General features: G+C 50.8%; 1 protein-coding gene across 1 annotated transcript in view; it reads left to right on the forward strand.

Annotated features, from left to right (window-relative positions):
* heatr5a (HEAT repeat containing 5a) overlaps positions 1-24,666 on the forward strand; it is an 83,435-nt gene that overhangs the window by 26,546 nt on the left and 32,223 nt on the right. The window contains 12 exon segments of the mRNA XM_072464240.1: positions 11,258-11,410; positions 11,468-11,718; positions 12,341-12,452; positions 13,362-13,514; positions 15,826-15,925; positions 20,991-21,100; positions 21,545-21,702; positions 21,887-21,909; positions 21,911-22,033; positions 22,269-22,374; positions 22,462-22,652; positions 23,480-23,635. Of these exon segments, the coding sequence (XP_072320341.1) occupies positions 11,258-11,410; positions 11,468-11,718; positions 12,341-12,452; positions 13,362-13,514; positions 15,826-15,925; positions 20,991-21,100; positions 21,545-21,702; positions 21,887-21,909; positions 21,911-22,033; positions 22,269-22,374; positions 22,462-22,652; positions 23,480-23,635 (1,636 nt within the window).

Raw genomic sequence — 24,666 nt, forward strand, 5'->3', positions numbered from 1 at the left:
ACTAAACCAGGACTAAACCAGGACTAAACCAGGTATAAACCAGGTCTAAACCAGGTCTAAACCAGGTCTAAACCAGGTCTAAACCAGGACTAAACAGGACTAAACCAGGACTAAACCAGGACTAAACCAGGACTAAACCAGGTCTAAACCAGGACTAAACAGGACTAAACCAGGACTAAACCAGGACTAAACCAGGTCTAAACCAGGACTAAACAGGACTAAACCAGGTCTAAACCAGGTCTAAACCAGGACTAAACCAGGACTAAACCAGGTCTAAACCAGGTCTAAACCAGGTCTAAACCAGGTCTAAACCAGGACTAAACCAGGTCTAAACCAGGTCTAAACCAGGTCTAAACCAGGTCTAAACCAGGACTAAACCAGGTCTAAACCAGGTCTAAACCAGGTCTAAACCAGGACTAAACCAGGACTAAACCAGGACTAAACCAGGTCTAAACCAGGTCTAAACCAGGACTAAACCAGGACTAAACCAGGACTAAACCAGGACTAAACCAGGTCTAAACCAGGACTAAACCAGGTCTAAACCAGGACTAAACCAGGTCTAAACCAGGTCTAAACCAGGTCTAAACCAGGACTAAACCAGGACTAAACCAGGACTAAACCAGGTCTAAACCAGGACTAAACAGGACTAAACCAGGACTAAACCAGGTCTAAACCAGGTCTAAACCAGGACTAAACCAGGACTAAACCAGGTCTAAACAGGACTAAACCAGGACTAAACCAGGACTAAACAGGACTAAACCAGGACTAAACCAGGACTAAACCAGGACTAAACCAGGACTAAACCAGGTCTAAACCAGGACTAAACCAGGACTAAACCAGGTCTAAACCAGGTCTAAACCAGGTCTAAACCAGGTCTAAACCAGGTCTAAACCAGGACTAAACCAGGACTAAACCAGGTCTAAACCAGGTCTAAACCAGGTCTAAACCAGGACTAAACCAGGTCTAAACAGGACTAAACCAGGACTAAACCAGGACTAAACCAGGACTAAACCAGGACTAAACAGGACTAAACCAGGACTAAACCAGGACTAAACCAGGACTAAACCAGGTCTAAACCAGGTCTAAACCAGGACTAAACCAGGACTAAACCAGGTCTAAACCAGGTCTAAACCAGGTCTAAACCAGGACTAAACAGGACTAAACCAGGACTAAACCAGGTCTAAACCAGGACTAAACAGGACTAAACCAGGACTAAACCAGGACTAAACCAGGACTAAACCAGGTCTAAACCAGGACTAAACAGGACTAAACCAGGTCTAAACCAGGTCTAAACCAGGTCTAAACCAGGTCTAAACCAGGTCTAAACCAGGTCTAAACCAGGACTAAACCAGGACTAAACCAGGTCTAAACCAGGTCTAAACCAGGACTAAACCAGGACTAAACTAGGTCTAAACCAGGACTAAACCAGGTCTAAACCAGGTCTAAACCAGGACTAAACCAGGACTAAACCAGGACTAAACCAGGTCTAAACCAGGACTAAACCAGGTCTAAACCAGGTCTAAACCAGGACTAAACCAGGACTAAACCAGGACTAAACCAGGTCTAAACCAGGACTAAACCAGGACTAAACCAGGTCTAAACCAGGTCTAAACCAGGACTAAACCAGGTCTAAACCAGGTCTAAACCAGGTCTAAACCAGGTCTAAACCAGGACTAAACCAGGTCTAAACCAGGTCTAAACCAGGACTAAACCAGGACTAAACCAGGTCTAAACCAGGTCTAAACCAGGTCTAAACCAGGTCTAAACCAGGACTAAACCAGGACTAAACCAGGTCTAAACCAGGTCTAAACCAGGACTAAACCAGGACTAAACTAGGTCTAAACCAGGACTAAACCAGGTCTAAACCAGGACTAAACCAGGACTAAACCAGGACTAAACCAGGACTAAACCAGGTCTAAACCAGGTCTAAACCAGGTCTAAACCAGGACTAAACCAGGTCTAAACCAGGTCTAAACCAGGTCTAAACCAGGACTAAACCAGGACTAAACCAGGTCTAAACCAGGACTAAACAGGACTAAACCAGGACTAAACCAGGTCTAAACCAGGTCTAAACCAGGACTAAACCAGGACTAAACCAGGTCTAAACAGGACTAAACCAGGACTAAACCAGGACTAAACCAGGACTAAACAGGACTAAACCAGGACTAAACCAGGACTAAACCAGGACTAAACCAGGTCTAAACCAGGACTAAACCAGGACTAAACCAGGACTAAACCAGGTCTAAACCAGGTCTAAACCAGGTCTAAACCAGGTCTAAACCAGGACTAAACCAGGACTAAACCAGGTCTAAACCAGGTCTAAACCAGGTCTAAACCAGGACTAAACCAGGTCTAAACAGGACTAAACCAGGACTAAACCAGGACTAAACCAGGACTAAACCAGGACTAAACAGGACTAAACCAGGACTAAACCAGGACTAAACCAGGACTAAACCAGGTCTAAACCAGGTCTAAACCAGGTCTAAACCAGGTCTAAACCAGGACTAAACAGGACTAAACCAGGACTAAACCAGGACTAAACCAGGACTAAACCAGGTCTAAACCAGGACTAAACAGGACTAAACCAGGACTAAACCAGGACTAAACCAGGTCTAAACCAGGACTAAACAGGACTAAACCAGGTCTAAACCAGGTCTAAACCAGGACTAAACCAGGACTAAACCAGGTCTAAACCAGGTCTAAACCAGGTCTAAACCAGGACTAAACCAGGTCTAAACCAGGTCTAAACCAGGTCTAAACCAGGACTAAACCAGGTCTAAACCAGGTCTAAACCAGGTCTAAACCAGGACTAAACCAGGACTAAACCAGGACTAAACCAGGTCTAAACCAGGTCTAAACCAGGTCTAAACCAGGACTAAACCAGGTCTAAACCAGGACTAAACCAGGTCTAAACCAGGTCTAAACCAGGTCTAAACCAGGACTAAACCAGGTCTAAACCAGGTCTAAACCAGGACTAAACCAGGACTAAACCAGGACTAAACCAGGTCTAAACCAGGACTAAACAGGACTAAACCAGGACTAAACCAGGTCTAAACCAGGTCTAAACCAGGACTAAACCAGGACTAAACCAGGACTAAACCAGGTCTAAACAGGACTAAACCAGGACTAAACCAGGACTAAACCAGGACTAAACAGGACTAAACCAGGACTAAACCAGGACTAAACCAGGACTAAACCAGGTCTAAACCAGGACTAAACCAGGACTAAACCAGGTCTAAACCAGGTCTAAACCAGGTCTAAACCAGGTCTAAACCAGGTCTAAACCAGGACTAAACCAGGACTAAACCAGGTCTAAACCAGGTCTAAACCAGGTCTAAACCAGGACTAAACCAGGTCTAAACAGGACTAAACCAGGACTAAACCAGGACTAAACCAGGACTAAACCAGGACTAAACAGGACTAAACCAGGACTAAACCAGGACTAAACCAGGTCTAAACCAGGTCTAAACCAGGACTAAACCAGGACTAAACCAGGTCTAAACCAGGTCTAAACCAGGTCTAAACCAGGACTAAACAGGACTAAACCAGGACTAAACCAGGACTAAACCAGGACTAAACCAGGTCTAAACCAGGACTAAACAGGACTAAACCAGGACTAAACCAGGACTAAACCAGGACTAAACCAGGTCTAAACCAGGACTAAACAGGACTAAACCAGGTCTAAACCAGGTCTAAACCAGGACTGAACCAGGACTAAACCAGGTCTAAACCAGGTCTAAACCAGGTCTAAACCAGGACTAAACCAGGACTAAACCATGTTCTAGATCAGGGGTGGGCAGTTCTTTGGGGCCGATCATTGGTGTGAAAAAAAAAAAAATCCCAAAAATTAAATATCAAATAAAATATTTACACTTTTCAGTCAAAGAGTATTGAATCTATCATTTACTTCATTTCACGTCATATTCATTGAGGACACAAGTGCAGACAGAAGCCTGAGGGCAAAAAAGGGAGAAAAAAAATAAATATATTTTTTAATATTACTTGACATATTTGGCGGCCTCCTCCTTGAGCCGACACCTTAACGTGGTGGAGGGGTTTGAGGGCCCGAATGATCCCGGGAGCTATGTTGTCGGGGGCTTCATGCCCCTGGTAGGGTCTCCCAAGGCAAACAGGTCCTAGGTGACGGGTCAGACAAAGATCGGTTCAGAAGCCTCTTATGACGACGACACAATCAAGGCAGTTCACGTCGCCCGGATCGGCGTCACCGGGGCCCCATCCTGGAGCCAGGCCTGGGATGGGTGCTCCATGGCGAGCGCCTGGTGGCCGGGTCTTACCCCACGGGGCCCGGCCGGGCACAGCCCGAAAGAGCGACGTGGGGCCGCCCTCCCGTGGGCCCACCACCCGCAGGAGGATCCATAAGGGGCCGGTGCAGAGAGATCTGGGCGGCAGTCGACGGCAGGGGCCTCGGCGACCAGATCTCCGGACACAGAGACTAACTCTGGGGACATGGAATGTCACCTCGCTGGGGGGGAAAGAGCCTGAGCTTGTGCGGGAGGTTGAGCGATACCGACTAGATATAGTCGGCCTCACCTCCACGCACAGTTTGGGCTCTGGAACCCATCTCCTCGAGAGGGGCTGGACGCTCCACTTCTCTGGTGTTGCCCGCGGGGAGAGGCGGCGGGCTGGTGTGGGCTTGCTGATAGCCCCTCAGCTCAGCCGCCACGTGTTGGAGTTTACCCCGGTGAACGAGAGGGTCGCGTCCCTCCGCCTTCGGGTGGGGGACAGGTCTCTCACTGTTGTGGCGGCCTACGGGCCGAACAGCAGTGCAGAGTACCCGGCCTTCTTGGAGTCCTTGGGAGGGGTACTGGACAGTGCACCGACCGGGGACTCCGTTGTTCTACTGGGGGACTTCAACGCCCACGTGGGCAATGACAGTGACACCTGGAGAGGGGTGATCGGGAAGAACGGCTTCCCCGATCTGAACCCGAGCGGTGTTCAGTTATTGGACTTCTGTGCTAGCCACGGATTGTCCATAACGAACACCATGTTCAAGCACAAGGGTGTCCATCAGTGCACATGGCACCAGGACACCCTAGGCCGGAGGTCAATGATCGACTTAGTTGTCGTGTCATCAGACCTCCGGCCGCGTGTCTTGGACACTCGGGTGAAGAGAGGGGCAGAGTTGTCAACCGATCACCACCTGGTGGTGAGTTGGATCCGCTGGCGGAGGAGGAAGCCGGACAGACTTGGCAGACCCAAGCGCATTGTGAGGGTCTGTTGGGAACGTCTAGTGGAGCCCTCTGTCAGTAGGGTATTCAACTCGCACCTCCGGGAGAGCTTCTCCCATGTCCCGGGGGAGGCTGGGGACATTGAGTCCGAGTGGACCATGTTCTCCGCCTCCATTGTTGATGCGGCTGCTCGGAGCTGTGGTCGCAAGGTCTCCGGTGCCTGTCGTGGCGGCAACCCCCGAACCCGGTGGTGGACACCGGAAGTAAGGGATGCCGTCAGACTAAAGAAGGAGGCCTATCAGGCCACTCTGGCTTGTAGGTCTCCGGAGGTCATCGACGGGTATCGGCAGGCCAAGCGAGCCGCGGCTCGTGCTGTCGCAGAGGCAAAAACCCGGGCCTGGGAGGAGTTCGGGGAGGCCATGGAGGAGGACTATCGGTCGGCACCAAAGAAATTCTGGCAAACCGTCCGGCGCCTCAGGAAGGGGAAGCAGTGTCTCACAAACACCGTTTACGGTGCGGGTGGAGGCCTGCTGACCTCGACTGGGGATGTCGTCGGACGGTGGAAGGAATACTTTGAGGATCTCCTTAATCCCTCAGTCACGTCTTCTGAAGAGGAAGTAGAGACCGGGGACTCGGAGGCTGGCTCATCCATCACCCAAGCTGAAGTCACTGAGGTTGTCCGCAAACTCCTCGGTGGCAGGGCTCCGGGGGTGGATGAGATCCGCCCTGAGTACCTAAAGTATCTGGATGTTGTAGGACTGTCTTGGTTGACACGTCTCTGCAACATCGCGTGGCGTTCGGGGACCGTGCCTCTGGACTGGCAGACCGGGGTGGTGGTCCCTCTGTTCAAGAAGGGGGACCGGAGGGTGTGTTCCAACTACAGAGGGATCACACTCCTCAGCCTCCCGGGTAAGGTCTATTCCAAGGTACTGGAGAGGAGAATCCGACCGATAGTCGAACCTCGGATTCAGGAGGAGCAGAGTGGTTTTCGTCCCGGTCGTGGAACACTGGACCAGCTCTATACCCTCCATCGGGTGCTCGAGGGTTCATGGGAGTTTGCCCAACCAGTCCACATGTGCTTTGTGGATCTGGAGAAGGCTTTTGACCGTGTCCCTCGGGGTGTCCTTTGGGGGGTGCTCCGGGAGTACGGGGTCCGGGGCCCTTTGCTCAGGGCTGTCCGGTCCCTGTATGACCGGAGCAGGAGCTGTGTTCGCATTGCCGGCAGTAAGTCAGACCTGTTCCCAGTGCATGTTGGACTCCGCCAGGGCTGCCCTTTGTCACCGGTTCTGTTCATAATTTTTATGGACAGAATTTCTAGGCGCAGTCAGGGGTCGGAGGGGGTCCGGTTTGGGGACCACAGGATCTCATCTCTGCTGTTTGCAGACGATGTTGTCCTGATGGCTCCATCAAACCCGGACCTGCAACATGCACTGGGACGGTTTGCAGCCGAGTGTGAAGCGGCTGGGATGAGAATCAGCACCTCCAAATCCGAGGCCATGGTTCTCGACCGGAAAAAGGTGGCTTGCCCTCTCCAGGTGGGTGGGGTGTCCTTGCCCCAAGTGGAGGAGTTCAAGTATCTCGGGGTCTTGTTCACGAGTGAGGGAAGGATGGAGCGTGATTGACAGGTGGATCGGTGCAGCGGCTGCAGTGATGCAGTCGCTGCATCGGACCGTTGTGGTGAAGAGGGAGCTGAGCCGAAAGGCAAAGCTCTCTATTTACCGGTCGGTCTACGTTCTGACCTCACCTATGGTCATGAGCTTTGGGTAGTGACCGAAAGAACAAGATCGCGGATACAAGCGGTCGAAATGAGTTTCCTCCGCCGGGTGGCTGGGCGCTCCCTTAGAGATAAGGTGAGGAGCTCGGCCACACGGGGGGAGCTCGGAGTAGAGCCGCTGCTCCTCCACGTCGAGAGGAGCCAGCTGAGGTGGCTCGGGCATCTGTTCCGGATGCCTCCTGGGCGCCTCCCTCGGGAGGTGTTTCAGGCATGTCCCACCGGGAAGAGGCCCCGGGGAAGACCCAGGACACGCTGGAGAGACTATGTCTCTCGGCTGGCCTGGGAACGCCTCGGGATCCCCCCGGAGGAGTTAGAGGAAGTGTCTGGGGAGAAGGAAGTCTGGGAGTCCCTGCTCAGACTGCTGCCCCCGCGACCCGGCCCCGGATAAAGCGGCAGAAGATGGATGGATGGATGGATATTTGGCGGCCCGGATTGTAAAGACAAACGAGCCGTTGTTTGCCCACCCCTGAATCTCCTCACAAACATGGAGCTAACATGGAGCTCCTCACAAACATGGAGCTAACATGGAGCTCCTCACAAACATGGAGCTAACATGGAGCTCCACACAAACATGGAGCTAACATGGAGCTCCACACAAACATGGAGCTCCTCACAAACATGGAGCTAACATGGAGCTAACATGGAGCTCCACACAAACATGGAGCTAACATGGAGCTCCACACAAACATGGAGCTAACATGGAGCTCCACACAAACATGGAGCTAACATGGAGCTCCACACAAACATGGAGCTAACATGGAGCTCCACACAAACATGGAGCTCCTCACAAACATGGAGCTAACATGGAGCTAACATGGAGCTCCACACAAACATGGAGCTAACATGGAGCTCCACACAAACATGGAGCTAACATGGAGCTCCTCACAAACATGGAGCTAACATGGAGCTCCACACAAACATGGAGCTAACATGGAGCTCCACACAAACATGGAGCTCCTCACAAACATGGAGCTAACATGGAGCTAACATGGAGCTCCTCACAAACATGGAGCTAACATGGAGCTCCACACAAACATGGAGCTAACATGGAGCTCCACACAAACATGGAGCTCCTCACAAACATGGAGCTAACATGGAGCTAACATGGAGCTCCACACAAACATGGAGCTAACATGGAGCTCCACACAAACATGGAGCTCCTCACAAACATGGAGCTAACATGGAGCTAACATGGAGCTCCTCACAAACATGGAGCTAACATGGAGCTCCACACAAACATGGAGCTCCTCACAAACATGGAGCTAACATGGAGCTAACATGGAGCTCCTCACAAACATGGAGCTAACATGGAGCTCCACACAAACATGGAGCTAACATGGAGCTCCACACAAACATGGAGCTCCTCACAAACATGGAGCTAACATGGAGCTAACATGGAGCTCCTCACAAACATGGAGCTCCTCACAAACATGGAGCTAACATGGAGCTCCACACAAACATGGAGCTCCTCACAAACATGGAGCTAACATGGAGCTAACATGGAGCTCCTCACAAACATGGAGCTCCACACAAACATGGAGCTCCTCACAAACATGGAGCTAACATGGAGCTCCTCACAAACATGGAGCTAACATGGAGCTCCACACAAACATGGAGCTCCTCACAAACATGGAGCTAACATGGAGCTAACATGGAGCTCCTCACAAACATGGAGCTAACATGGAGCTCCACACAAACATGGAGCTAACATGGAGCTCCACACAAACATGGAGCTCCTCACAAACATGGAGCTAACATGGAGCTCCTCACAAACATGGAGCTCCTCACAAACATGGAGCTAACATGGAGCTCCACACAAACATGGAGCTAACATGGAGCTCCACACAAACATGGAGCTCCTCACAAACATGGAGCTCCTCACAAACATGGAGCTAACATGGAGCTAACATGGAGCTCCTCACAAACATGGAGCTAACATGGAGCTCCACACAAACATGGAGCTAACATGGAGCTCCACACAAACATGGAGCTCCTCACAAACATGGAGCTAACATGGAGCTAACATGGAGCTCCTCACAAACATGGAGCTAACATGGAGCTCCACACAAACATGGAGCTCCTCACAAACATGGAGCTAACATGGAGCTAACATGGAGCTCCTCACAAACATGGAGCTAACATGGAGCTCCACACAAACATGGAGCTAACATGGAGCTCCACACAAACATGGAGCTCCTCACAAACATGGAGCTAACATGGAGCTAACATGGAGCTCCTCACAAACATGGAGCTCCTCACAAACATGGAGCTAACATGGAGCTCCACACAAACATGGAGCTAACATGGAGCTCCACACAAACATGGAGCTCCTCACAAACATGGAGCTCCTCACAAACATGGAGCTAACATGGAGCTAACATGGAGCTCCTCACAAACATGGAGCTAACATGGAGCTCCTCACAAACATGGAGCTAACATGGAGCTCCTCACAAACATGGAGCTAACATGGAGCTCCTCACAAACATGGAGCTACCATGGAGCTCCTCACAAACATGGAGCTAACATGGAGCTCCTCACAGACATGGAGCTAACATGGAGCTCCTCACAAACATGGAGCTAACATGGAGCTCCTCACAGACATGGAGCTAACATGGAGCTCCTCACAGACATGGAGCTAACATGGAGCTCCTCACAAACATGGAGCTAACATGGAGCTCCTCACAGACATGGAGCTAACATGGAGCTCCTCACAAACATGGAGCTCCTCACAAACATGGAGCTAACATGGAGCTAACATGGAGCTCCTCACAAACATGGAGCTCCTCACAAACATGGAGCTAACATGGAGCTCCACACAAACATGGAGCTAACATGGAGCTCCACACAAACATGGAGCTCCTCACAAACATGGAGCTAACATGGAGCTAACATGGAGCTCCTCACAAACATGGAGCTCCTCACAAACATGGAGCTAACATGGAGCTCCACACAAACATGGAGCTAACATGGAGCTCCACACAAACATGGAGCTCCTCACAAACATGGAGCTCCTCACAAACATGGAGCTAACATGGAGCTAACATGGAGCTCCTCACAAACATGGAGCTAACATGGAGCTCCTCACAAACATGGAGCTAACATGGAGCTCCTCACAAACATGGAGCTAACATGGAGCTCCTCACAGACATGGAGCTAACATGGAGCTCCTCACAAACATGGAGCTACCATGGAGCTCCTCACAAACATGGAGCTAACATGGAGCTCCTCACAGACATGGAGCTAACATGGAGCTCCTCACAGACATGGAGCTAACATGGAGCTCCTCACAAACATGGAGCTAACATGGAGCTCCTCACAAACATGGAGCTAACATGGAGCTCCTCACAGACATGGAGCTAACATGGAGCTCCTCACAAACATGGAGCTAACATGGAGCTCCTCACAAACATGGAGCTAACATGGAGCTCCTCACAGACATGGAGCTAACATGGAGCTCCTCACAAACATGGAGCTAACATGGAGCTCCTCACAGACAAGGAGCTAACATGGAGCTCCTCACAAACATGGAGCTAACATGGAGCTCCTCACAGACATGGAGCTAACATGGAGCTCCTCACAGACATGGAGCTAACATGGAGCTCCTCACAAACATGGAGCTAACATGGAGCTCCTCACAGACATGGAGCTAACATGGAGCTCCTCACAGACATGGAGCTAACATGGAGCTCCTCACAGACATGGAGCTAACATGGAGCTCCTCACAAACATGGAGCTAACATGGAGCTCCTCACAGACATGGAGCTAACATGGAGCTCCTCACAGACATGGAGCTAACATGGAGCTCCTCACAGACATGGAGCTAACATGGAGCTCCTCACAAACATGGAGCTAACATGGAGCTCCTCACAGACATGGAGCTAACATGGAGCTCCTCACAAACATGGAGCTAGCATGGAGCTCCTCACAGACATGGAGCTAACATGGAGCTCCTCACAGACATGGAGCTAACATGGAGCTCCTCACAGACATGGAGCTAACATGGAGCTCCTCACAAACATGGAGCTAACATGGAGCTCCTCACAGACATGGAGCTAACATGGAGCTCCTCACAGACATGGAGCTAACATGGAGCTCCTCACAGACATGGAGCTAACATGGAGCTCCTCACAAACATGGAGCTAACATGGAGCTCCTCACAGACATGGAGCTAACATGGAGCTCCTCACAGACATGGAGCTAACATGGAGCTCCTCACAGACATGGAGCTAACATGGAGCTAACATGGAGCTCCACAGATCTGAAGCCTTTAACAGTGTGAACGTGTGTGTTTTAGACGTGTCTCTGTCTGACGCAGCAGCAGACTCCAGAGCCTCCTCAGACCTGTCCTCCTCTCAGCACGCTCTGGTGTGTGTGCTGCTGGAGCTCGGGGCCCTTCTCCTGGGCTTAGGCTCCAGCGCGGGGCCCCTGCTGTGCGACCCCTCCACAGGTAACACACACAGACCATGTTCAGTCCTTCAGACAGAGTCACTCCTGGTCTCTTCAGCTCTGGTGGACTCGGTGCTCTCCGTCCTGCTTCATCCTTCTGCCGCCGTGCGATTGGCCGCCTCCTGGTGTTTACGCTGCGTGGCCGTGGCGACGCCGTCCCAGAATGCCGTGCTGCTGGACCGCTGTGCAGAGAGACTCGCAGCGCTCAAGTCCAGTCCAGAGGCCGTGTCCGGGTTTGGATCTGCGGTTTGTGCTCTGGTGTCAGCCGCACAGCACCACAACCTGGGCCTGCCACACAGCAGAGGGAAGGTGAGACCGGGTTTAGACCGGGTTTAGACCGGGTTTAGACCGGGTTTAGACCAGGTTTAGACCAGGTTTAGACTGGGTTAGACCGGGTTTAGACCCGGTTTAGACCGGGTTCAGACCGGGTTCAGACCGGGTTCAGACCGGGTTCAGACCGGGTTTAGTCCTGGTTTAGACCTGGTTTAGACCGGGTTTAGTCCTGGTTTAGACCGGGTTTAGACCAGGTTTAGACCGGGTTTAGACTGGGTTTAGACCGGGTTTAGACCGGGTTTAGACCGGGTTTAGACCGGGTTCAGACCGGGTTCAGACCGGGTTTAGTCCTGGTTTAGTCCTGGTTTAGACCAGGTTTAGTCCTGGTTTAGTCCTGGTTTAGACCGGGTTTAGACCAGGTTTAGACCGGGTTTAGACTGGGTTTAGACCGGGTTTAGACCGGGTTTAGACCGGGTTTAGACCGGGTTCAGACCGGGTTCAGACCGGGTTTAGTCCTGGTTTAGTCCTGGTTTAGACCAGGTTTAGTCCTGGTTTAGTCCTGGTTTAGTCCTGGTTTAGACCGGGTTTAGACCGGGTTTAGACCGGGTTTAGTCCTGGTTTAGTCCTGGTTCAGACCTGGTGTCTCCTCTGGTCTCAGATGGTCCTGTCTCTGGCTGAAGACCTCCTGCGCTCGGCGTCTCAGAACAGTGGTGTCTCTCTTCAGAGGACTCAGGTCGGGTGGATGCTCCTCGTGTCCCTCACCACGCTCGGTAAAGAAAGCACCTCCTACAGACATGTGTTTGCATGTTCTCCAGGTTCCTCTGTGGTGGATCTGCTGCTCTGTCTCTGTGTTCTTCTGTTGTCACATGTGTTTGCATGTTCTCCAGGTTCCTCTGTGGTGGATCTGCTGCTCTGTCTCTGTGTTCTTCTGTTCTCACATGTGTTTGCATGTTCTCCAGGTTCCTCTGTGGTGGATCTGCTGCTCTGTCTCTGTGTTCTTCTGTTCTCACATGTGTTTGCATGTTCTCCAGGTTCCTCTGTGGTGGATCTGCTGCTCTGTCTCTGTGTTCTTCTGTTCTCACATGTGTTTGCATGTTCTCCAGGTTCCTCTGTGGTGGATCTGCTGCTCTGTCTCTGTGTTCTTCTGTTCTCACATGTGTTTGCATGTTCTCCAGGTTCCTCTGTGGTTGATCTGCTGCTCTGTCTCTGTGTTCTTCTGTTGTCACATGTGTTTGCATGTTCTCCAGGTTCCTCTGTGGTGGATCTGCTGCTCTGTCTCTGTGTTCTTCTGTTCTCACATGTGTTTGCATGTTCTCCAGGTTCCTCTGTGGTGGATCTGCTGCTCTGTCTCTGTGTTCTTCTGTTGTCACATGTGTTTGCATGTTCTCCAGGTTCCTCTGTGGTGGATCTGCTGCTCTGTCTCTGTGTTCTTCTGTTCTCACATGTGTTTGCATGTTCTCCAGGTTCCTCTGTGGTGGATCTGCTGCTCTGTCTCTGTGTTCTTCTGTTCTCACATGTGTTTGCATGTTCTCCAGGTTCCTCTGTGGTGGATCTGCTGCTCTGTCTCTGTGTTCTTCTGTTGTCACATGTGTTTGCATGTTCTCCAGGTTCCTCTGTGGTTGATCTGCTGCTCTGTCTCTGTGTTCTTCTGTTCTCACATGTGTTTGCATGTTCTCCAGGTTCCTCTGTGGTGGATGTTCTGCTCTCTCGGCTGCTGCTGCTCTGTCGTTGTGCGTTTCCGGCGTCTTTGAGGGAGCAGGACATGGAGCTGAATCGAGGAGACTACTTCACGTGGCAGGTCACTCTGGAAGGACGCTCAGGAGCGCTCTGTGGTGCGTGATGAGACCAGGACTAAACCAGGACTAAACCAGGACTAAACCAGGTCTAAACCAGGACTAAACCAGGTCTAAACCAGGTCTAAACCAGGACTAAACCAGGTCTAAACCAGGACTAAACCAGGTCTAAACCAGGACTAAACCAGGTCTAAACCAGGTCTAAACCAGGACTAAACCAGGTCTAAAACAGGACTAAACCAGGACTAAACCAGGACTAAACCAGGACTAAACCAGGACTAAACCAGGTCTAAACCAGGTCTAAACCAGGACTAAACCAGGTCTAAACCAGGACTAAACCAGGTCTAAACCAGGACTAAACCAGGTCTAAACCAGGACTAAACCAGGTCTAAACCAGGACTAAACCAGGACTAAACCAGGACTAAACCAGGACTAAACCAGGACTAAACCAGGTCTAAACCAGGTCTAAACCAGGTCTAAACCAGGACTAAACCAGGTCTAAACCAGGACTAAACCAGGTCTAAACCAGGTCTAAACCAGGTCTAAACCAGGTCTAAACCAGGACTAAACCAGGTCTAAACCAGGTCTAAACCAGGACTAAACCAGGTCTAAACCAGGACTAAACCAGGACTAAACCAGGTCTAAACCAGGACTAAACCAGGTCTAAACCAGGACTAAACCAGGACTAAACCAGGTCTAAACCAGGACTAAACCAGGTCTAAACCAGGACTAAACCAGGTCTAAACCAGGACTAAACCAGGTCTAAACCAGGTCTAAACCAGGACTAAACCAGGTCTAAAACAGGACTAAACCAGGACTAAACCAGGACTAAACCAGGACTAAACCAGGTCTAAACCAGGACTAAACCAGGTCTAAACCAGGTCTAAACCAGGACTAAACCAGGTCTAAACCAGGACTAAACCAGGTCTAAACCAGGACTAAACCAGGTCTAAACCAGGTCTAAACCAGGACTAAACCAGGTCTAAACCAGGACTAAACCAGGACTAAACCAGGTCTAAACCAGGACTAAACCAGGTCTAAACCAGGACTAAACCAGGACTAAACCAGGTCTAAACCAGGACTAAACCAGGTCTAAACCAGGACTAAACCAGGTCTAAACCAGGACTAAACCAGGTCTAAACCAGGTCTAAACCAGGACTAAACCAGGTCTAAAACAGGACTAAACCAGGACTAAACCAGGACTAAACCAGGACTAAACCAGGACTAAACCAGGTCTAAACCAGGTCTAAACCAGGACTAAACCAGGTCTAAACCAGGACTAAACCAGGTCTAAACCAGGTCTAAACCAGGACTAAACCAGGACTAAACCAGGACTAAACCAGGTCTAAACCAGGACTAAACCAGGTCTAAACCAGGACTAAACCAGGTCTAAACCAGGACTAAACCAGGACTAAACCAGGACTAAACCAGGACTAAACCAGGTCTAAACCAGGTCTAAACCAGGTCTAAACCAGGACTAAACCAGGTCTAAACCAGGACTAAACCAGGTCTAAACCAGGTCTAAACCAGGTCTAAACCAGGTCTAAACCAGGTCTAAACCAGGACTAAACCAGGACTAAACCAGGACTAAACCAGGACTAAACCAGGACTAAACAGGACTAAACCAGGTCTAAACCAGGTCTAAACCAGGACTAAACTAGGACTAAACCAGGACTAAACAGGACTAAACCAGGTCTAAACCAGGGCAGTTCTTTGGGGCCGATCATTGGTGTGAAAAAAAAAAAAATCCCAAAAATTAAATATCAAATAAAATATTTACACTTTTCAGTCAAAGAGTATTGAATCTATCATTTACTTCATTTCACGTCATATTCATTGAGGACACAAGTGCAGACAGAAGCCTGAGGGCAAAAAAGGGAGAAAAAAAATAAATATATTTTTTAATATTACTTGACATATTTGGCGGCCCGGATTGTAAAGACAAACGAGCCGTTGTTTGCCCACCCCTGAATCTAGTGTGTCCTAGCGTGTCCTAGCGTGTCCTAGCGTGTCCTAGCGTGTTCTCGCGTGTCCTAGCGTGTTCTCGTGTGTCCTAGAGTGTTCTAGTGTGTCCTAGAGTGTTCTAGTGTGTCCTAGAGTGTTCTAGTGTGTCCTAGCGTGTTCTCGCGTGTCCTAGAGTGTTCTAGTGTGTCCTAGAGTGTTCTAGTGTGTCCTAGAGTGTTCTAGTGTGTCCTAGAGTGTTCTAGCGTGTCCTAGAGTGTTCTAGTGTGTCCTAGAGTGTTCTAGCGTGTCCTAGAGTGTTCTAGTGTGTCCTAGAGTGTTCTAGTGTGTCCTAGAGTGTTCTAGTGTGTCCTAGAGTGTTCTAGCGTGTTCTCATGTGTGTTTTCAGCTCTGAGGAGTCTTCTGGTTCACTGTCAGGAGCTGATGTCTGAGGACGCTCTGTCTCGTCTGCTCACGCCGCTCGTCTGTGCCACGGCTCTGCTCAACAAGTACTCAAATATATTCAAATATATTCAAATATATTCAAATATATTCAAATATATTCAAATATATTCACTTATATTCACTTATATTCACTTGTACTGCTGAGGGACGATCACAGTACTTTCGCTTTCAAGCACAAACCGGCCACACGCTCGAACTTTAAACTATAACTCTGTACACAGGAGCTTCATGTGTCTCCTCAGGACGTGTCATGAAAGTGTCTCCTCAGGACGTGTCATGAAAGTGTCTCCTCAGGACGTGTCATGAAAGTGTCTCCTCAGGACGCATGATGACAGTGTCTCCTCAGGACGTGTCATGAAAGTGTCTCCTCAGGACGTGTCATGAAAGTGTCTCCTCAGGACGTGTCATGAAAGTGTCTCCTCAGGACGTGTCATGAAAGTGTCTCCTCAGGACGCATGATGACAGTGTCTCCTCAGGACGTGTCATGAAAGTGTCTCCTCAGGACGTGTCATGAAAGTGTCTCCTCAGGACGTGTCATGAAAGTGTCTCCTCAGGACGTGTCATGAAAGTGTCTCCTCAGGACGTGTCATGAAAGTGTCTCCTCAGGACGTGTCATGAAAGTGTCTCCTCAGGACGTGTCATGAAAGTGTCTCCTCAGGACGTGTCATGAAAGTGTCTCCTCAGGACGTGTCATGAAAGTGTCTCCTCAGGACGTGTCATGAAAGTGTCTCCTCAGGACGTGTCATGAAAGTGTCTCCTCAGGACGCATGATGACAGTGTCTCCTCAGGACGTGTCATGAAAGTGTCTCCTCAGGACGTGTCATGAAAGTGTCTCCTCAGGACGTGTCATGAAAGTGTCTCCTCAGGACGTGTCATGAAAGTGTCTCCTCAGGACGTGTCATGAAAGTGTCTCCTCAGGACGTGTCATGAAAGTGTCTCCTCAGGACGCATGATGACAGTGTCTCCTCAGGACGTGTCATGAAAGTGTCTCCTCAGGACGCATGATGACAGTGTCTCCTCAGGACGTGTCATGACAGTGTCTCCTCAGGACGCATGATGACAGTGTCTCCTCAGGACGTGTCATGAAAGTGTCTCCTCAGGACGTGTCATGAAAGTGTCTCCTCAGGACGTGTCATGAAAGTGTCTCCTCAGGACGCATGATGACAGTGTCTCCTCAGGACGTGTCATGAAAGTGTCTCCTCAGGACGCATGATGACAGTGTCTCCTCAGGACGTGTCATGACAGTGTCTCCTCAGGACGTGTCATGAAAGTGTCTCCTCAGGACGTATCATGAAAGTGTCTCCTCAGGACGTGTCATGAAAGTGTCTCCTCAGGACGTGTCATGAAAGTGTCTCCTCAGGACGTGTCATGAAAGTGTCTCCTCAGGACGTGTCATGAAAGTGTCTCCTCAGGACGTGTCATGAAAGTGTCTCCTCAGGACGTGTCATGAAAGTGTCTCCTCAGGACGTGTCATGAAAGTGTCTCCTCAGGACGTGTCATGAAAGTGTCTCCTCAGGACGTGTCATGAAAGTGTCTCCTCAGGACGTGTCATGAAAGTGTCTCCTCAGGACGTGTCATGAAAGTGTCTCCTCAGGACGTGTCATGAAAGTGTCTCCTCAGGACGTGTCATGAAAGTGTCTCCTCAGGACGCATGATGACAGTGTCTCCTCAGGACGTGTCATGAAAGTGTCTCCTCAGGACGCATGATGACAGTGTCTCCTCAGGACGTGTCATGAAAGTGTCTCCTCAGGACGTATGGTGACAGTGTCTCCTCAGGACGTATGGTGACAGTGTCTCCTCAGGACGTATGGTGACAGTGTCTCCTCAGGACGTGTCATGAAAGTGTCTCCTCAGGACGTGTCATGAAAGTGTCTCCTCAGGACGCATGATGACAGTGTCTCCTCAGGACGCATGATGACAGTGTCTCCTCAGGACGTGTCATGACAGTGTCTCCTCAGGACGTATGGTGACAGTGTCTCCTCAGGACGTATGGTGACAGTGTCTCCTCAGGACGTGTCATGAAAGTGTCTCCTCAGGACGTGTCATGAAAGTGTCTCCTCAGGACGCATGATGACAGTGTCTCCTCAGGACGTGTCATGAAAGTGTCTCCTCAGGACGTGTCATGAAAGTGTCTTCTCAGGACGCATGATGACAGTGTCTCCTCAGGACGTGTCATGACAGTGTCTCCTCAGGACGTGTCATGAAAGTGTCTTCTCAGGACGCATGATGACAGTGTCTCCTCAGGACGCATGATGACAGTGTCTCCTCAGGACGTGTCATGAAAGTGTCTTCTCAGGACGCATGATGACAGTGTCTCCTCAGGACGTGTCATGACAGTGTCTCCTCAGGACGCATGATGACAGTGTCTCCTCAGGACGTGTCATGAAAGTGTCTCCTCAGGACGTGTCATGAAAGTGTCTCCTCAGGACGTGTCATGAAAGTGTCTCCTCAGGACGCATGATGACAGTGTCTCCTCAGGACGTGTCATGACAGTGTCTCCTCAGGACGTGTCATGAAAGTGTCTCCTCAGGACGCATGATGACAGTGTCTCCTCAGGACGTGTCATGACAGTGTCTCCTCAGGACGTGTCATGAAAGTGTCTCCTCAGGACGTGTCATGAAAGTGTCTCCTCAGGACGCATGATGACAGTGTCTCCTCAGGACGTGTCATGACAGTGTCTCCTCAGGACGCATGATGACAGTGTCTCCTCAGGACGTGTCATGAAAGTGTCTCCTCAGGACGCATGATGACAGTGTCTCCTCAGGACGTGTCATGAAAGTGTCTCCTCAGGACGTGTCATGAAAGTGTCTCCTCAGGACGTGTCATGAAAGTGTCTCCTCAGGACGCATGATGACAGTGTCTCCTCAGGACGTGTCATGACAGTGTCTCCTCAGGACGCATGATGACAGTGTCTCCTCAGGACGTGTCATGACAGTGTCTCCTCAGGACGCATGATGACAGTGTCTCCTCAGGACGTGTCATGAAAGTGTCTCCTCAGGACGTGTCATGAAAGTGTCTCCTCAGGACGCATGATGACAGTGTCTCCTCAGGACGTTTCATGAAAGTGTCTCCTCAGGACGCATGATGACAGTGTCTCCTCAGGACGTGTCATGAAAGTGTCTCCTCAGGACGTGTCATGAAAGTGTCTCCTCAGGACGCATGATGACAGTGTCTCCTCAGGACGTGTCATGACAGTGTCTCCTCAGGACGTGTCATGAAAGTGTCTCCTCAGGACGCATGATGACAGTGTCTCCTCAGGACGTGTCATGAAAGTGTCTCCTCAGGACGCATGATGACAGTGTCTCCTCAGGACGTGTCATGACAGTGTCTCCTCAGGACGCATGATGACAGTGTCTCCTCAGGACGTATCATGAAAGTGTCTCCTCAGGACGTGTCATGAAAGTGTCTCCTCAGGACGTGTCATGAAAGTGTCTCCTCAGGACGCATGATGACAGTGTCTCCTCAGGACGTGTCATGAAAGTGTCTCCTCAGGACGCATGATGACAGTGTCTCCTCAGGACGTGTCATGAAAGTGTCTCCTCAGGACGTGTCATGAAAGTGTCTCCTCAGGACGTGTCATGAAAGTGTCTCCTCAGGACGCATGATGACAGTGTCTCCTCAGGACGTGTCATGAAAGTGTCTCCTCAGGACGCATGATGACAGTGTCTCCTCAGGACGTATGGTGACAGTGTCTCCTCAGGACGTATGGTGACAGTGTCTCCTCAGGACGTGTCATGAAAGTGTCTCCTCAGGACGTGTCATGAAAGTGTCTCCTCAGGACGCATGATGACAGTGTCTCCTCAGGACGCATGATGACAGTGTCTCCTCAGGACGTGTCATGACAGTGTCTCCTCAGGACGTATGGTGACAGTGTCTCCTCAGGACGTATGGTGACAGTGTCTCCTCAGGACGTGTCATGAAAGTGTCTCCTCAGGACGTGTCATGAAAGTGTCTCCTCAGGACGCATGATGACAGTGTCTCCTCAGGACGCATGATGACAGTGTCTCCTCAGGACGTGTCATGACAGTGTCTCCTCAGGACGTATGGTGACAGTGTCTCCTCAGGACGTATGGTGACAGTGTCTCCTCAGGACGTATGGTGACAGTGTCTCCTCAGGACGTATGGTGACAGTGTCTCCTCAGGACGTATGGTGACAGTGTCTCCTCAGGACGTATGGTGACAGTGTCTCCTCAGGACGTATGGTGACAGTGTCTCCTCAGGACGTGTCATGAAAGTGTCTCCTCAGGACGTGTCATGAAAGTGTCTCCTCAGGACGCATGATGACAGTGTCTCCTCAGGACGCATGATGACAGTGTCTCCTCAGGACGTGTCATGACAGTGTCTCCTCAGGACGTATGGTGACAGTGTCTCCTCAGGACGTGTCATGACAGTGTCTCCTCAGGACGTATGGTGACAGTGTCTCCTCAGGACGTATGGTGACAGTGTCTCCTCAGGACGTATGGTGACAGTGTCTCCTCAGGACGTATGGTGACAGTGTCTCCTCAGGACGTGTCATGAAAGTGTCTCCTCAGGACGTGTCATGAAAGTGTCTCCTCAGGACGCATGATGACAGTGTCTCCTCAGGACGCATGATGACAGTGTCTCCTCAGGACGTGTCATGACAGTGTCTCCTCAGGACGTATGGTGACAGTGTCTCCTCAGGACGTGTCATGACAGTGTCTCCTCAGGACGTATGGTGACAGTGTCTCCTCAGGACGTATGGTGACAGTGTCTCCTCAGGACGTATGGTGACAGTGTCTCCTCAGGACGTATGGTGACAGTGTCTCCTCAGGACGTATGGTGACAGTGTCTCCTCAGGACGTATGGTGACAGTGTCTCCTCAGGACGTATGGTGACAGTGTCTCCTCAGGACGTATGGTGACAGTGTCTCCTCAGGACGTATGGTGACAGTGTCTCCTCAGGACGTATGGTGACAGTGTCTCCTCAGGACGTATGGTGACAGTGTCTCCTCAGGACGTATGGTGACAGTGTCTCCTCAGGACGTATGGTGACAGTGTCTCCTCAGGACGTATGGTGACAGTGTCTCCTCAGGACGTATGGTGACAGTGTCTCCTCAGGACGTATGGTGACAGTGTCTCCTCTCCGCAGATGTGGCTCGCTGCTGCGTTCTTACGGCGCCTCCATTGGCCCGTTCACCCTCGTGTACAGACTCCGAGTGTACGAGCTTCTGGCCGAGCTGCCGCCGCACGCATATCAAGGTGAACGTCCTGGTCCACCGCTGTCCTCAAGGTCATGACCTTTATGACCTCTGACTGAGATGTTTATCGAGGTCATGACCTTTATGACCTCTGACAGATGTTTATCGAGGTCATGACCTTTATGACCTCTGACAGATGTTTATCGAGGTCATGACCTTTATGACCTCTGACAGATGTTTATCGAGGTCATGACCTTTATGACCTCTGACAGATGTTTATCGAGGTCATGACCTTTATGACCTCTGACAGATGTTTATCGAGGCTTATGAAGCAGAACTTTCAAGAGGAATAATATCTAAATCATATCTTTGCATTTCTAATCTGGACAAATACTAAATATGAAACGACTGGACAGAGAAGGTGTTGTTGTGACAGATGAAGAGTGGGAACATGAGTGTTAGTCATAGATTTGAGATTGATCCTTCCTCTTCCTCTTCCTCTCAGAGAGCTTTGGTCTGGTGATGAACCAGCTGGTGTCAGACCTCTGCTGTCAGGACCAGATCTGCTCAGAGTTAACCCTGATGCCCTCCCTCTGCTGCCCTGACGACCTGTGTCTGATCAGCTCCGCCCTCAACGAGACCCAGCCCACATTTATACTCCAGGTACAGCTGCTGATAGTCCTGCTGCTTATAGTCCTGCTGCTGATAGTCCTGCTGCTGATAGTGCTGCTGCTGATAGTCCTGCTGCTGATAGTCCTGCTGCTGATAGTCCTGCTGCTGATAGTGCTGCTGCTGATAGTCCTGCTGCTGATAGTGCTGCTGCTGATAGAACTCTGGTCTGTCTCAGCTCCAGAGCAGCTGCACCTCTGGAGAACGATCCCTTCTGCCTCACTCTGAAGTCAGATGTTCCTCCGCCTCCTTCTGCTGTGGCTCTGATGGAGGTCACTGTGCGTCTCTTTGGAAACCTGTTCCCTCACATCATCTCCTCTCAGAGGTAACACACATCTCCTCTCAGAGGTAACACACATCTCCTCTCAGAGGTAACACACATCTCCTCTCAGAGGTAACACACATCTCCTCTCAGAGGTAACACACATCTCCTCTCAGAGGTAACACACATCTCCTCTCAGAGGTAACACACATCTCCTCTCAGAGGTAACACACATCTCCTCTCAGAGGTAACACACACTGCTCGGGGCTGAGGTGTAACTTTGTGTTGTGTGTTTGAGGGTGAAGATCCTGGAGCAGTTTGTTGACTCTGTGAATCATCTGAAAGGACAGAAGCAGCAGACGGTTCAGACTCACGTGTGTGCTGCCCTCTGCAGTTTGCTCAAGGTACTGCCACTCCTCACCTCCTTCACCTCTTTATCTCCTTCAGGTTCTCTCATGCTCTCCTTCAGGTTCTCTCATGCTCTCTTTCAGGTTCACTCCAGTTCTCGCTCTCCGCTCGGCCCCTCAGAGCTGCGACCTCCGGCCCTGTCTCTCCTGTGGGGGGCGCTGGAGAGCTCGTCGCCTCTTCTTCGGTGTGCGGCCGCAGAAGGACTCGCCCGATTGGTCCAGAATGCCAATGACTCCGCCTTCACCGTGTCCATCGCGCTGCACTGCTTTGACAGGTAACGCCCTCTGGTAACGCCCTTTGGTAACGCCCTCTGGAAACGCCCTCTAGAAACGCCCCCTGGTAACGCCCCCTGGTAACGCCCTCTGGTAACGCTCTCTGGTAACGCCCTTTGGAAACGCCCTCTGGTAACACTCTCTGGAAACGCCCTCTAGAAACGCCCCCTGGTAACGCCCTCTGGTAACGCTCTCTGGTAACGCCCTTTGGAAACACCCTCTGGAAACGCCCTCTGGAAACGTCCCCCTGGAAACGCCCTCTGGTAACGCTCTCTGGTAACGCCCTTTGGAAACGCCCTCTGGTAACACTCTCTGGAAACGCCCTCTAGAAACGCCCCCTGGTAACGCCCTCTGGTAACGCTCTCTGGTAACGCCCTTTGGAAACACCCTCTGGAAACGCCCTCTGGAAACGTCCCCCTGGAAACGCCCTCTGGTAACGCCCTCTGGAAACGTCCCCCTGGAAACGCCCTCTGGTAACGCTCTCTGGTAACGCCCTTTGGAAACGCCCTCTGGTAACACTCTCTGGAAACGCCCTCTAGAAACGCCCCCTGGGAACGCCCTCTGGAAACGCCCCCTGGGAACGCCCTCTGGAAACGCCCTCTGGAAACGCCCTCTGGAAACGCCTTCTGGCAACATAGACGGCGCCCAAACTCAGTCCCAGGGGAAACAGGAGATCCAAATGTAGTTTGGTTTTAGTTTTAAAGCGTGAGATCTAAACACAAGAGCAGCTTTAAAGACTGAACACAAATGATGCAGGATATTTGTGAGGAAGTGTCTTTGTTTTGACTCTTTCATCATCTCCACTCTTCATTTAAATTGTGTCTTTCAGACTGAAGACGTGTCGGGACGCGGCCTCTCGCAGCGGCGTGTCTCTGGCACTGGGGGCGCTGTACCGATATCAGGGCGGGATCAGCTCTGCTCAGCACCTGAGCAGCTGTGTGGGAGTTCTGTTCACGCTGAGCCAAGACACCACCTGCCCGGAAGTACAGATGAGACAGAAGTACAGGTGAGACAGAAGTACAGGTGAGACAGAAGTACAGGTGAGACAGGAAGTACAGATGAGACAGAAGTACAGGTGAGACAGAAGTACAGGTGAGACAGAAGTACAGGTGAGACAGAAGTACAGGTGAGACAGAAGTACAGGTGAGACAGAAGTACAGGTGAGACAGAAGTACAGGTGAGACAGAAGTACAGGTGAGACAGAAGTACAGGTGAGACAGGAAGTACAGGTGAGACAGAAGTACAGGTGAGACAGAAGTACAGGTGAGACAGAAGTACAGGTGAGACAGGAAGTACAGGTGAGACAGAAGTACAGGTGAGACAGAAGTACAGGTGAGACAGAAGTACAGGTGAGACAGAAGTACAGGTGAGACAGAAGTACAGGTGAGACAGGAAGTACAGGTGAGACAGAAGTACAGGTGAGACAGAAGTACAGGTGAGACAGAAGTACAGGTGAGACAGGAAGTACAGGTGAGACAGAAGTACAGGTGAGACAGAAGTACAGGTGAGACAGAAGTACAGGTGAGACAGGAAGTACAGGTGAGACAGAAGTACAGGTGAGACAGAAGTACAGGTGAGACAGAAGTACAGGTGAGACAGAAGTACAGGTGAGACAGAAGTACAGGTGAGACAGGAAGTACAGGTGAGACAGAAGTACAGGTGAGACAGAAGTACAGGTGAGACAGAAGTACAGGTGAGACAGGAAGTACAGGTGAGACAGAAGTACAGGTGAGACAGGAAGTACAGGTGAGACAGAAGTACAGGTGAGACAGGAAGTACAGGTGAGACAGAAGTACAGGTGAGACAGGAAGTACAGGTGAGACAGGAAGTACAGGTGAGACAGAAGTACAGGTGAGACAGAAGTACAGGTGAGACCGAAGTACAGGTGAGAGCGAAGTACAGGTGAGACCGAAGTACAGGTGAGACCGAAGTACAGGTGAGACAGAAGTACGGGTGAGACAGAAGTACGGGTGAGACAGAAGTACGGGTGAGACAGAAGTACGGGTGAGAGAGGAA

The sequence above is a fragment of the Eucyclogobius newberryi genome, unplaced genomic scaffold (genome assembly GCF_026437365.1).
Source record: "Eucyclogobius newberryi isolate DKJ021-1_F unplaced genomic scaffold, fEucNew1.0.hap1 SCAF_42, whole genome shotgun sequence".
NCBI lineage: Eukaryota > Metazoa > Chordata > Actinopteri > Gobiiformes > Gobiidae > Eucyclogobius > Eucyclogobius newberryi.